General features: G+C 35.6%; 1 protein-coding gene across 6 annotated transcripts; it reads left to right on the forward strand.

Moving 5' to 3' along the window:
- Positions 1-1,298: 1,298 nt before the first annotated feature.
- Positions 1,299-8,902, forward strand: LOC112702949 (dolichol-phosphate mannose synthase subunit 3). 6 transcript variants are annotated; one of them, XM_025754190.3, is made up of 5 exons: positions 1,299-2,793; positions 4,607-4,691; positions 4,964-5,073; positions 6,323-6,430; positions 8,116-8,902. In XM_025754190.3, exons 3-5 carry the CDS (start codon positions 4,972-4,974, stop codon positions 8,227-8,229), a joined length of 324 nt encoding a protein of 107 aa, XP_025609975.1. In that variant the 5' UTR covers positions 1,299-2,793; positions 4,607-4,691; positions 4,964-4,971; the 3' UTR covers positions 8,230-8,902. The 6 variants fall into 6 exon arrangements, with proteins under 6 accessions (XP_025609975.1, XP_025609974.1, XP_025609978.1 ...); XM_025754191.3 differs by having other exon boundaries at positions 2,646-2,793; positions 4,604-4,691; XM_025754189.3 differs by lacking the exon at positions 4,607-4,691 and having other exon boundaries at positions 1,302-2,793.
- The last annotated feature ends 5,698 nt before the right edge of the window (positions 8,903-14,600 follow it).

Consider the following 14,600-nt stretch of genomic DNA (forward strand, 5'->3'; position numbering starts at 1 on the left):
CATCATCCCTGGCTTCTCTGTTCGAGGCTTAGAGCAACTCGCCGTCCTCTCGCCGCTCGCCGTCTGTCTCTCCATTGAATGTTAGTGGCACTGCGTTCATGAAAATTGCTTGCAACCAACTCCTATATATGTATTGTGCAATAGGCATTCTCTCTGATACATTGTTTTATATATATATATATATATATATATATATATATATATATATATATATATATATATATATATATATACGCGCTTAGGTTTTGATTTTTAGGCGGATTCGTATACATCTAAAAGGGAATAAAATAAATTGCTTTTCAATCTATTTGTCTGTTGGTGATAATGCTAATTTTTCTATTGGTTGGAGCAAAATTTGTGAATCGATTAATGAAAATGAAATCATTATTCAAATTTTGTGCTGCTACTCATTGATTTTGTGCTACTGCTATTATGTTTTAAATTTCTGAAAGTTTTCATTGAAATTTGGTTGCTGCTGCTAAATATGAAAATCAAATAATTACTGAAAATCTTGTGCTTTTGCTCATTGATTTTGTGCTGCTGCTTTTTTTTTTCAATTTCTAAAATTTTTGTTGAAATTTTCTTGCCGTTGCAAAAAATAAAAATCAAATTATTATTGAAATTTTTTATTTTTGTTTATCTTTATTGATTTCAGGTTTAGTGTGGTTACTTTATGCTCTGTTTAGTCTCTTATTAATGATGTTTTGATTGGGTTTATCTTTGGAGAGCTGCTGTTAGTGTGGTCTGCAACAAGTTTTTGCGGATTTTGATGATTGATAAATCTTTATGTTGGTATTTAATATTTAATTTTTTTTACTATTTAACTTGAGTTTGTATTTTTATAAGATCATATGGATTTGGTTGAAGATATTTTATGTAGTATTTAAATTTGGAAAATATTTTAATATTTATATTAGACTATAATTATATTTTAAGATGTCTATTTATAATTTATTTAGTATTTTATTTTAAAATAGTTTTTCTGGTTGAACTACTGGTGAGACCGGTTGGAATAATAAACCAATAAACTAGTAGCTAGAACGGTTTGATGACCGGTTTGATTTTCAGAACTTTGTTAAAAATGCAGCTTAAATGAAAGTTGGAGCTGAGGTTTCCGCTCTATCAGAACCCACGAAATTCCCACTAAAGTGAAATTGCTTAAATGCCGAGTTAAATCTCATAATCTTGAACTTGCACTCCAACATCAAAGTGATTCATAAAATTAATTACTCAAATTTGTCTTTGAAATTGTCCTCTAAAACTCATAATAGTCCCTAAAATAATTTTTATCCATCTTTACCATCGAAAGGATTGAACGTAGTTTTGTATTTAAAAAATCCCTTTTGAGTCCCCCTCCCCAACCACGCACTATTCTTCTTAAACTGGGCCTCCAACCCTAACCCAACCCTAACAACTACTCTCACATGCACCGCTGTTACGCCGCCATGACCAACTCCTTTCTCTCTCACTCTCTCTTCTCCACCGACCACCACCTCCTCCACCGCATCAACAACCTCTCCAACTCTTAATTTGCAAATTCATCATCGCTCTCGGCAATCGTGGCGATATCAGGCGCACCATTCACTGGTTCCACAAAGCCAAGAGCTTTTCACATGGCCGATGCTTGTTATTCTGTAACGCCGTCTTGGGTGTTCTTGTAAGAGCCAATCAGATCAATTTGTCAAAGTCTATCTTTGACCAGGTTGTGGAGGAGGGTGTGTTTGAGCTCGATGTGTTCACTTATACCACCATGATTAGGGACTTTTGCAAAATTGGCATGGTCCACAGTGCACTCAAGGTTTTCGATGAAATGTGCTGTGCGCCTAATTCGGTTTCTTACAACACTTTGATTCACGGGTTTTGCAAGAACGGTGATTTGGAGGGTGCCAAGAGGGTTTTTGATAGAATGGTGGAAGTAAGGGGTCAGAGTTGCAAGCCGGATGTGGTGACTTATACTACTTTGATTGATTGATATTCAAAGAAAGGTGAGTTCCGCGAAGCTTTGAAGTGTATGGAGGAAATGGTAAAATAGGGTTGTCATCCAAATGTGTTGACTTACAATACTTTGATTGAAGGCCTTTGCTTGGGTGGGAATGTGGACGAGGCCATGAAGATGTTGACTAGGATGTGATTGAATGGTTTAGAAGACAATGTTACCATAAACACCAGCATCATGAAAGGTTTTTGCATTGTTGGGAGGTTTGAAGAATCTATCATGCATCTGAAGAAAATGGACGTCGTTTCAGTCCTCTCTAATGGCAAGGATAGACGGAAATTATTTTAGAGACTATTATGAGGGACAATTTCAGAACGAATTTGCGTAGTTATTAACTTCAGGATCATTTTGCCGCTCGAATGCAAGTTCAGGAACTACTTTGAGATTTAACTCCTTAAATGCCACTCGTAAAAGATGTGAAAGATCCCTAATTTTGAACCTCTCTCTCAAACGGCTGCGCGACACTCTCATCTACCCCTCCATCTCTTCAACCACGCTCTGGCCCTCTCCCCCCTTTCCGTCGCCAACACCAACCACGCCGTCGCCATCGTCAGTCGCTGAAGTCTGAATGTCTCCCGTGCAAGCTTCGCCGTCGCCTTCCCGTCGTTCCCATGAGCCACCGTCGCTGAAGGTCTACCGTGCAGAAGGTCTCCCATCAACCAGCGCCGTCGCCTTCCTTTCCCTTCACTGCGGAAGGTCTCCCGTCACCATTGCCGAACCTCTCCTGTGGCCGTCACCGAAGCTCTCCCGTCTCCCTTCCGTCACTGAACCTGTTCTCGCCGGCAAAGACCTTCCAGGTTCATCTTCCTCTTCTCCTGAAACTGTTACTGCACCTTTGTGTTGTTATTATGTTGTTAATGTGAAAAATTTTAGTTTCTGAGTGTTGTTGGTAGTTGGGGTTTTTTTATACAATGTTAATAGATCTTATAATTTTATTAATGATGACTGAGTTTGCTGTTTTTGATGTATGCATGTAAGAATGAGGGTAAAGTTGGTGTGAATTATTGAATTAGGAGTGATTGCCCTGTTTTGTAATTCATTTATTGTGTTCCTCAATCCATCACACTGATCTCTTTCTGCAAAAGCTTCCTGACTTGACTACATCTTACAAATTGCATTTTGTGACTCAACTATGAGAAATTGAGAATGTAAAAAGCTGATTTTGAAAATTAATTGAAACTGGGTCATACAATCATGTGTTTCACCAAGCTATGATCGTCGACCAAGATTTGTTATGTTGTTTTGTTGGAAACTTTTCTATTTCATTTTATTTTAATTTGTATGTTGGAGATTTATTGTTTATGTTATTATGTTGAATGTGTTTGAATTGTGTTTAATTTGAGACATTTTAGTTGAATTGTAAGGAATTTTATCGTGGTTTTGTTTACTTTTTTATTCTTTAAAGTTTAATATCCATGGATGCCTCCTCGTGGGGGGATAAATGTGGACTGTGACGAGGATGGATTGGGGATGGGGGCAATTTGCTAAACGGGGAGGGGGGAGGGTCCCTGCCCCCATGGGATACCATTGCCATCTGTGTGTGTGTGTGTGTGTGTGTGTGTGTGGAATTGAATTCCTCCGCCCCATCATTGTCTTCGGTGCTCTGCTGCCATTCCATTCCTCCGCCCCATCATTGTTTGTCTCTGTCTCTGCGATTTCTTCCTCTATTGTTATTGCCTATCAATGTTTTTTTTCCCCACCGGTAATGTAGTTTAATTGCTTGCTTTGTCTATTGTGTTCATGGAATTGAATTCCTGTTAGATTCATGTGATGCATGTTTTCTTAAGTTAGGAATTAGTTCGTTAGTAATTCGATTAAAGCTATATTTGATTGGTTCTGTATGATTGATTGAATCTGAAACTTCCAGGTGATGTTGGGAAAATTGCGCATGGGCTTTGAGTCATTCTGAATTATGAAATAAATTTCTGGAAATCCCATCTGATGGAAGATTTAATCAAATTAACTCATTCATGATCTGAATTTTCGTTATTCTTGATTCCAAGCCATGGGTCCTTGGAAATGATTTTAAAATGTTATATGCTTTTTATGGTGAAAGAAGGTAGGTTAAAAAAGAGATTAGTAAATACACTGGTTGTTAATTAGGCTGTATAAGGATTTTGAATACACTGTAATCTGTTACTTCTTCTACGATACCAAATCATCACATAGTTCAAAGCATCCCGTGTTACATAGGGTCTGGGGAAGGGCCACACACACAGTCTCATTATGATTTCCATGAGAGCTCTTCTTTCAATTGCATTGATGTGTGGTGGAATGATTGCATGGTTGCTTTGATTTGGTTAACAAGTGTTTTAGTATGGGGCTAGTGGCTTAAACTTCCAAGTGATGCTGGGAAAATTGCGCATGGGCTTTGAGTCATTGTAAACAATGAAATGAACTTCATGAAGATCCCGTCTGATGGAAGTGGAAAAATAATTAATATTGATCAAGTAGTGCAAGAGGATCTTTCTCTCTTATTGATTCTAGTTACTATTGATTCTTGTTTTACCGTAGCTGGTGGTAGTAAATTGTTCTGCACTATTATGTGCCTATTTGTTCATTATAATTGCAATTGCATGCACTGATTAGGCTATATATCCATTTTAGCAGTTGAATTTCACATTTGATAAGCGACAGTTGCAGATTAACTTTCATTTGTTTTCAACTTGACAAGGCCTTTTCCAAGCTCTATCTGGTTAGATTGTTCTCTTCCACTATTTTTCTATCTGTTGTCTTAGTTTATCCTTTTGCCACTTGCCACCACCATTAACAGGATTCATGATAATGGAGGGGATGTTCTTCGATTTTTTTATTTTTGTTTTATTTTTTATTTTTATATTTGTTGCAATGGAGCTCTCAAAGAAATTGTGTTTATATCTTTAGCCACCTAAGAGAGCATCCAAACATCCTCATAATATCCTATGTAATAAGCATTTGATAATATTTATAGGCTTTATCAATTTTCAGATTGAAAAATGAAGCACATTGTGAAGATTTTCTCATTGGTGGTGGCCATCACTGCATTATGGATTGGCCTCTTACAATCATCTGTTATTCCACGTAGTCATACTTGTCTGGTAAGTAGTTATGTCATTATATGCTTGATTCTTTGTTTATCTTTTTAGTTTTCTGTTTTCGGGTTTCCGAAAATTTGGGCAAGGGTCACATGCAAGCTGTGTTGCACTGGTATGGCAAAATTGCCAAAGTATCCCTATCTGGTAGTCTGGTATGTATGCGCTTCTGGTCCACGTGAACACTTCTAGGTACCATGATCTCAGTTACCCACCACCATTCTTGTCCTCCAATCATCAATGGCAACAAAACAGCAGCTGCCCGACGGTGATGTGAGCAAGCTTGATCAGCATTTTCATAGGTGGTGGATCCATGGTGAGTTGCCACTTGTCATCTCTGTTGTGCCTTGCGGACAGCCTCGAGCTGATCATTCCTAATCACACACTGCTGAATGCCATAAAACCCTCTTGCTTTTCCTTTTAAAGTATTTTCATTTGTTTATTTCTCTTTTTCCCCCTCCATGTTCTGCAATATGGTTTGGGATTTTCCTGCATTTATCAAATGTGGATAGTCCAGATTGAGTGGGTAAATATATACAAGAGAGTGCAGACCTTGGAAAGAAAAAAATTATTAGGATAACTCTTTTATCACCATATGAATTTTAGTTTAGTGCATTTTAAGTAGTTTAGCTTTCTAATTATAGATGAAAGTTTGAGCAACACTGTACACTATATTATTTTATGTTAAAATTGGTATGTGTTTCGTTTATCATATAAAGTTCTAGTTTTTATATTGTATAAAATTAGCTAGATTTTTGTATCGTTTAATATATATTGGTGGCTATGAAACTTTGGCAACACTTTAAAAGTGTAGCCAAAATTAAGGTCACACTTCTTACTATTTGGGAACACTTTTCAATTTGAAAAATCTAAAACATTAGTGTGATCAAGTTAAAAAGTTTTGCCAAATAACAAAAATGACCTAAATTTTAGCTACACTTTTTAAGTGTTGCCAAAGTTTCATAGCCATTATAATCATATACATAGACACTTTTTCACGCATAAATACTCCACTTTTTTGTAAAAAAAATGTTTTTTTCTTATGTACTCGAATCCCCACCATTCCCTTACCAATGCAACATAGCATGCACCAGACCTTGTTAATTTGTTTGCCTAATGCTTACAAGCAAAAAGCTTAAATCTGTTCCCACTGAACCAATACCATTGGCAATTTACTTTCTTCATTATTGTTATTATCTTTTTAGAATGATAATTTGCATGATACTGACTATACCTTATTTCTGTCCGCACACAGCTACCAGTCTATTTTGTTGTGTCTTTAGGATGTTATGGTCTGTTAATGGTTGGAGTTGGTCTGATGAATTTCCCAACTTGTCCTCAAGAAGCTCTGCTGTTGCAAGAGGTATCATTCTATCCTTCTGTTGGTTACAGATTGATGTCTTCTATTATTAGTCATGGCATGTGCATTTCATAGTGCCTGTCATATATATAGATATGCTTGGATGTGAGTACGAATTGAAATAATTTCAGGATAGAAAAATGCTTCTATTTCATGGATACTTTTCTTGTTTGTTTTTAGAATATAAAACTGGATATTGTTGAGATTAAAAAGGTTGTTGCAGAAGATATCCTTCCAAAAATGAAGTTAAAACAAATGTAAAGGAAAATAAAATAAAAGGAAGTAAAAATAACAGATTTGCTAAACTGCCCTATCCAAGTTCACTTGAAAATAGAACCACAAAAAATGTCAAATATTCCTTCCTCAGCTATCGCAGGTTGTTCTGTATCTTGGGCTCCAATGTAATTCACTTCAGTTCTTTATTGGTTTTGGTATTAACCATGTAATTTTGATGGTTCTAATGTTTTTGGTGTTTTGTTGTCGATTCATCTACATATTGATCCTTTTACTTATGGGAGTGTTAAGCTTGGGGCAGAAGGATTAGAATATAATTCTGGTCTCCAAATAGAACTGATTTTTAAGTAGTCCTACAATTTTTAATGTTATTATGAATGTGCTTGTTGATTAAGAATGTTGCTTATTTTGCTTCTATCTAGGACATTGTGGAGGCCAGGGACGGATATAAGGGGGGGCGAGTGGCGGCCTCGGCCCCCCCCCAACTTTTTTTAAGAGTAATAAGTTATTATGTATAATTTAATTTTTTTTAAAAAAATATTTAGTATTTAGTCTAGTATAAATAAAAATTCAGTCAAATTTAAATATTAATAATTTTTAATATCTAAAAAGTAAGTAACAATATTAAAGAAATTTGAAAAATATATTATTACTAATATTTTTTAATTAAATAAAAAATTTCAAATATTATAAAGTGAATTCTTTTTCTTCTTATAGCCGTCTTTTTTTATTCATTTGGTATTAATTTTTTCTGTTTCAACTGCTACAATTAAGAGATCTTTTTCAACTATGAATATTGTGAAAAATAACTTAGAAACAAAATAAAAGATGAATTTCTTGATAATTTTCTTTTAATTATATTGAAAAAAAAATTACTGAAAAATTTTACACAAATTCTATTATTGGTGAATTTTATGATATGAAGAATCGACCATTTCGTTAGTAAAAAGTATACACATATTTCTTTTTACTTTAAAATATATTCTTTGTCAATATATTTTTGTAATACATCTTATCTTATATAATTTTTTTACATAATTTTTAATATTATATGTGTTATTGGCCTCCCATAATATCATTTCTGGATCCGTCCCTGGTGGAGGCCAAGGAATATCTGAAGCAAAGAGGAGTTGATGGTAGCTCTAGCTGAATAATAATTTGTTGATTCAGAATTAGCTGCTAACAATTACTTAATGGGAGTAGCAAAGAATTTTGTCAAACAATGTGCGGGAAATATTTGGATTAGCACTACTGTACATGGAATTCTTTTTACTTCGATAAACTTTTTTTTTTTGCTGGGTGGATATTTTGGATAACCCAAAACGAATTATATTATTTTATTTTTCGGGTAAAATTGTATTATTTATTTTTTGTCAAATCAAAATTGTATTCTTATGAACGTATTAAATTAGTATAAATTTGAAGTGTGTTTTGACTTTTGAGCTTCTTCCAAGGCTTTCCAAAGTGAAATATCAAAGCGGACTGTTGGGAAGAGAAGCTTTTTGTCGACATTCCTCGTGAATTCAGAGGCCCTTATGGCTCCATTGTTTTGTTCTGTTCAAAAGTAACAAAAGAAAGCTTGTTCAACAAGTTTTGCGATGTGCACGACGGTTCCATTGGAATAGTCTTCTCCCCTTACATCAAGATATGTTCTTGAGAATTCTGCACCACGCGCCACCTAGTGTTCAGTAGCAGAATGTAGTTGTTTCCAAATGTGAATCAAATTGGTGATGCTCTTTCAAAGTACCGGGATTTTGCAGCATGTAGCTGTTGAGGAGTTTCGTCAAAGTAGCAATAAGTTGGTTGCAACAGCAAACGTACAGGCAAGAAATTGGAAGTTCCAATTCTTGATAATTATTTAGGATATGCTAAGAGATATGTTGGATGCCTCGTGCCTACAAATATCACAGGTTGGAAACTTCATGAAATAGTTGATTAATTTCAGCATAGGGGTTGGGATTGGACCTACTGAGTCTTTAGCTAAATTCCCAAAGAGAACTAGGATTGTTGATCTTGTTGAAGATCAATTGCACCAGCAACAACAGCAGAAAAATAATGAATAAACACCTGGTATGCAAATTGGTTCTTCTAGGAGTGGTACCTTAGCCAGCACTGTTTAGATTCATAATTCAGTTTATTCTAGGGGTTCTCCTGTAATTGATGTAGGGGGCACGCGCAACTAATCTCGGTTTAGTTCTTCTCATTTCTTACTTTATTATTAATAGCATCTTTACCTCAAAATTTTTCTCTTTCAAAATCATCTTTATCCAACATTATATACTCTCCAACAATAAACATGTGGCTATATATATACAAGGCTAATCTGTGCATATTATTTCTGTCATCATAGAACTTTTTACAATAGAGCATAACAATATAACAACAATAATAAAATCTTATTCCGTTAGATGAGATGAACTATATAAATCAAAGATTTTCATTTACGCTTAAATTTCTCCATACCATTTTATTCAAAATAATTGTATCTTGATTTCAATTTTACATTAGTTATGATTAGAATGCTAAAAGCTTTTAATGCTTCTTAATTTTAACTTTTAATGATCATGATATAGGAAAAGTTTTATATATTCTACTAATATCACTCTTCCAATAATTTTAGCAGTTAATTTCAATTATATATAAATATATAAATTTTATGATTGAGATCAATGACGAAAATTATTGGAATATAATACTTGAAAATTTTCCATTAATATATAAATTGGAGCACGTAAATTGTAACTACTAAAATAATAATTACAGTCCATCTATCTTGTATTCTGCTTTTTTTTTTTTTTTTTTTATCATACAAGACGGCTGAAGGTCCAACGAAATCAAAATAAGCAACACCCAAATAGCCAAATTAAAAGAAAATTTCCATCTTGACAAAACCAAAAAAAAAAAAAGAAAAAAATTCCCATGATGTGGCATCTCCATGGCAACAGCAGGTGGTGACTTCTGCCAAATGCTCAAGTCTTGCACGCTGTCGATTCCAATATTGACAAGCTTATCAATGTATATTTGAATTGGGTTCCCCAATTCCTGTTCATTAGCTCCTTAATTTGTTGATGAAAGGATTATGGTTCTGATTGCTCTTATCTTGGTTTGTCCTCATCTTTATTGCTGATAGTGAATCCCTCTAAATTACAATTTGCTTGAAACCCCTGTCCCAAGCCAAAACCATGCCAAGTAATATTCTCCAAAGCTCTGCTGTAATCCTATAACATTATTATAAAGCAAGGTTTTTCACATAGTAGTCTTGCATCAGATTATTTCAAGCTGAAACATTTCACGTTGTATCCAAAGACTTCTACAATCTCATACTTCTCACAGCTCCCTTTGCCTTTGTATGTTTTCCATTTTCTCCACTGTGTCTTTGCATAGAGGGAATGATGATTTTAGCTGACATTGTAATTATTATCTTCCATATCATTATTGCTATTTCTCTTCAATACCTAATGATAGTTAGTTGCTCTATATTGTTACCATAATTTCAAAATCTTAATAGAAATAAATCACATAATTTTCTACTTATAAGAATTAGAGGAGAAATAATATTCACTCACAAATAAATAGCAGCAGCAATAGCACACCAATAACAGCAAAAAAAATGTATAGAAAAATTAAAAATAGAGACAAAAATACACCAAGATTTTTAACGTAGAAAATCTCTTTAATGCGAGAAGTAAAAACTATCAGTCACCAGGACCGGAGAAATAGTTTCACTATGATCAAAATAAGGTACAAGAGAGTCACAATTCACTATACAAAACATGCATATGACAAGCCAAACAATCTAAGCATCAAAACTTACAAAACAAGAACAAGAAGATGAAAATACCACAAGAACAAAGATATTTCTGCGTGGCCAATATTTCTAACTATAGATTTTGAATTGTAGATCAGAATGATGAAAACAAAGAACCAGGTTTCTGGAACACATTATCCAAATTTGAGCTCAATCCAATGGTTAACGAATCTGCAGTGATCGATTTACAGATATAGCTTTGTATTTGTGCGAAAATACTTTCTTTCTTCTCTTCAATGTTTAGTGTTATCTCTCTTGCATTCCTAACTCACCTCAGCTACTTTACCCTTAGCAAAGAGCAACCATGGGCTTTGATACTAACATCTGGACTTTTTTCTCACATAGAAAGGGAGCCCGAAACCCAACAAATCTCCCCTCACGACTATGTGGAGGTAATTGTCAGTCCGGCGATTAAGCAACAAACTTTAAATTTCTACCTTGGTATGCCTTGGTCATCATATCAGAACCATTCTAATCAGTATAATGTATAAACCTTTTCAAGTTCCAACAACTCATAATCCAAAACATCAAGTATACAATGATACCTCACAAAATAAGATGTAGAACACTTTGACTATCACAAACAAGACATATATCTCTTGAGCAAACCTGAGTTCCTTCAAGAATTTCTTCATCCAAAGCATCTCCTTGTACGCTTCATGATGAGCGGATATTTTATACGCTTTTTGGGGTAATTTCATGTAGATTTTAGTATGTTTTAATTAGTTTTTAGTAAGATATTATTAGTTTTTAGGCAAAAATCATATTTCTGGACTTTACTATGAGTTTGTGTGTTTTTCTGTGATTTCAGGTATTTTCTGGCTGAATTTGAGGGAGTTGAGCAAAAATCTGAGTTAGGCTGAAAAAGGAGTGCTGATGTTGTTGGATCCTGACCTCCCTGCACTCGGAATGGAATTTTTAGAGCTACAGGAGTCCAATTGGTGCGTTCTCAACGGCGTTGGAAAGTAGACATCCAGGGCTTTCCAGCAATATATAATAGTCCATATTTTGCGCGAAGATAGACGATGTAACTTGGCGTTGAACGCCAAGTACATGCTGCTGTCTGGAGTTAAACGCCAGAAAAAACGTCATGATCCGGAGTTGAACGCCCAAAACACGTTATAACGTGGAGTTCAACTCCAAGAAAGGCCTCAACTCGTGGATTGCTTTAGTCTCAGCCCCAGAACACACCAAGTGGGCCCCAGAAGTGGATTTCTGCACCAATTATCTTAGTTTACTCATATTCTGTAAACCTAGGTTACTAGTTTACTATTTAATCAACTTTTAGAGATTTATCTTGTACCTCATCACATTTTCAGATCTGAATTACATACTTTTTGACGGCATGAGTCTCTAAACTCCATTGTTGGGGGTGAGGAGCTCTGCAGCGTTGGTGCACGAAATTGCAATCACACTTTTGCAATCCCGCACAACTAACCAGCAAGTGCACTGGGTCGTCCAAGTAATACCTTACGTGAGTAAGGGTCGATCCCACGGAGATTGTCGGCTTGAAGCAAGCTATGGTTATCTTGTAACTCTTAGTCAGGATATCAATAATTATCAAGTTTGATTGTGAAAAGTAAAGAACATGAAATAAGTACTTGTTTTGCAGTAATGGAGAATAGGTTGAGGTTTTGGAGATGCTCTGTTTTCTGAACCTCTGCTTTCCTACTGTCTTCTTCTTCAAGCACGCTAGGCTCCTTCCATGGCAAGCTGTATGTAGGGTTTCACCGTTGTCAATGGCTACCCCCCATCCTCTCAGTGAAAATGTTCAACGCACCCTGTCACGGCACGGCTATCCAGCTGTCGGTTCTCGATCATGTCGGAATAGAATCCAGTGATTCTTTTGCGTCTGTCACTAACGCCCCACAATCACGATTTTGAAGCTCGTCACAGTCATTCAATCATTGAATCCTACTCAGAATACCACAGACAAGGTTTAGACCTTCCGGATTCTCTTGAATGCCGCCATCAATTCTAGCTTATACCACGAAGATTCTGATTAAGGAATCCAAGAGATATCTACTCAATCTAAGGTAGAACGGAGGTGGTTGTTAGGCACGCGTTCATAGTTGAGAATATGATGAGTGTCACAGATCATCACATTCATCCGGGTTAAGAACAAGTGATATCTTAGAACGGAAGCAAGCATGATTGAATAAGAAACAGTAGTAATTGCATTAATCCATCAAGACACAGCAGAGCTCCTTACCCTCAACCATGGGGTTTAGAGACTCATGCCGTAGGAAGTACACAAAGAAACGTGTAAAGTGTCATGAGGTACAGATACAATGTCAAAAGATCCTATTAATAGTAAGCTAGTAACCTAGGGTATACAGAAATGAGTAAATGACGTAAAAATCCACTTCTGGGTCCACTTAGTGTGTGCTTGGGCTGAGCATTGAAGCCTTCATGTGTAGAGACTTTTTCTGGAGTTAAACGCCAGCTTTCATGCCAGTTTGGGCGTTTAACTCCAATTTTTATGCCAGTTCCGGCGTTAAACGCTGGGAATTCTGAGGCTGATTTGCAACGCCGGTTTGGGCCATCAAATCTCGGGCAAAGTATGGACTATTATACATTGCTGAAAAGCCCAGGATGTCTAATTTCCAACGCCGTTGAGAGCGCGCCAATTAGGCTTCTGTAGCTCCAGAAAATTCACTTCGAGTGCAGGGAGGTCAGAATCCAACAGCATCTGCAGTCCGTTTTAGTCTCTGAATCAGATTTTTGCTCAGGTCCCTAAATTTCAGCCAGAAAATACCTGAAATCACAGAAAAACACACAAACTCATAGTAAAGTCCAGAAAAGTGAATTTTAACTAAAAAATAATAAAAATATACTAAAAACTAACTAGATCATACTAAAAACATACTAAAAACAATGCCAAAAAGCGTACAAATTATCCGCTCATCACAATACCAAACTTAAATTGTTGCTTGTCCTCAAGCAACTGAAAATCAAATAAGATAAAAAGAAGAGAATATACTATAGACTCCAAAATATCAAAGAAACTAAGCTCCAATTAGATGAGCGGGACTAGTTGCTTTTTGCTTCTGAACAGTTTTGGCATCTCACTTTATCCTTTGAAGTTCAGAATGATTGGCATCTATAGGAACTCAGAACTCAGATAGTGTTATTGATTCTCCTAGTTAAGTATGATGATTCTTGAACATAGCTATTGTATGAGTCTTGGCTGTGGCCCAAAGCACTCTGTCCTCCAGTATTACCACCGGATACATACATGCCACAGACACATAATTGGGTGAACCTTTTCAGATTGTGACCTAACTTTGCTAGAGTCCCCAATTAGAGGTGTCCAGGGTTCTTAAGCACACTCTTTTTGCCTTGGATCACAACTTTATTTCTTTCTTTTTCTTTTTCTCTTTCTTTTCTTTCTTTTTTTCGTTTTTTTTTAATTCACTGCTTTTTCTTGCTTCAAGAATCAATTTGATGATTTTTCAGATCCTCAATAACAAGTCTCCTTTTCCTTCATTCTTTCAAGAGCCAACAATTTTAACATTCTTAAAACAACAAATTCAAAAGACATATGCACTGTTCAAGCATTCATTCAGAAAGCAAAAAGCATTGTCACCACATCAAACTAATTCAACTAGTTTCAAAGATGAATTCGAAATCCTGTACTTCTTGTTCTTTTGTGATTAAAGCATTTTTCATTTAAGAGAGGTGATGGATTCATAGGACATTCATAGCTTTAAGGCATGAACTTTAAATTTTATTAATTATGAATTAAGAACAAGACTCAAAAATAGATATAAGATAAGACTAGTAGGAATAGAAAACAAAAATTTAAATAGGCTCCTAATGATAGAGGTTATCACAGAATTAGGACTTAACAACCTTGATTTTGAGAAGTGGATGCTCCCTCAACTTGAGAGGAGAGCTTTTGGCATTTCAACTCTTGAAGTTCACGCCCCTGCTTCTCTTGTTCCTTCAGCAATTTGCAGAGCATGCAGTTCTGATTCTGCTGTTCTTCCTTAAGTTGCTCCATAGTTTCTTGTAACTTGGTGATAGATGCTTCTAGGCTGGTCCAGTAGTCAATTTTAGGGAATTCAGGGAGGAATTCCTGCGCCCTCCTCTTGATAGAGTTGTCTTGCATTTGTCCTTCCATTGACT

Source organism: Arachis hypogaea, chromosome 7 (genome assembly GCF_003086295.3).
Source record: "Arachis hypogaea cultivar Tifrunner chromosome 7, arahy.Tifrunner.gnm2.J5K5, whole genome shotgun sequence".
NCBI classification, from domain to species: domain Eukaryota; kingdom Viridiplantae; phylum Streptophyta; class Magnoliopsida; order Fabales; family Fabaceae; genus Arachis; species Arachis hypogaea.

Excerpts from the sequence above, each read along its gene's own strand:
- LOC112702949 (XM_025754190.3), top strand. The coding sequence starts at position 4,972 with ATGAAGCACATTGTGAAGATTTTCTCATTGGTGGTGGCCATCACTGCA. Across the intron at positions 5,074-6,322 it reads CACGTAGTCATACTTGTCTG|CTACCAGTCTATTTTGTTGT; the intron begins GTAAGTAGTTAT and ends GTCCGCACACAG. Across the intron at positions 6,431-8,115 it reads AAGCTCTGCTGTTGCAAGAG|GCTTTCCAAAGTGAAATATC; the intron begins GTATCATTCTAT and ends GCTTCTTCCAAG.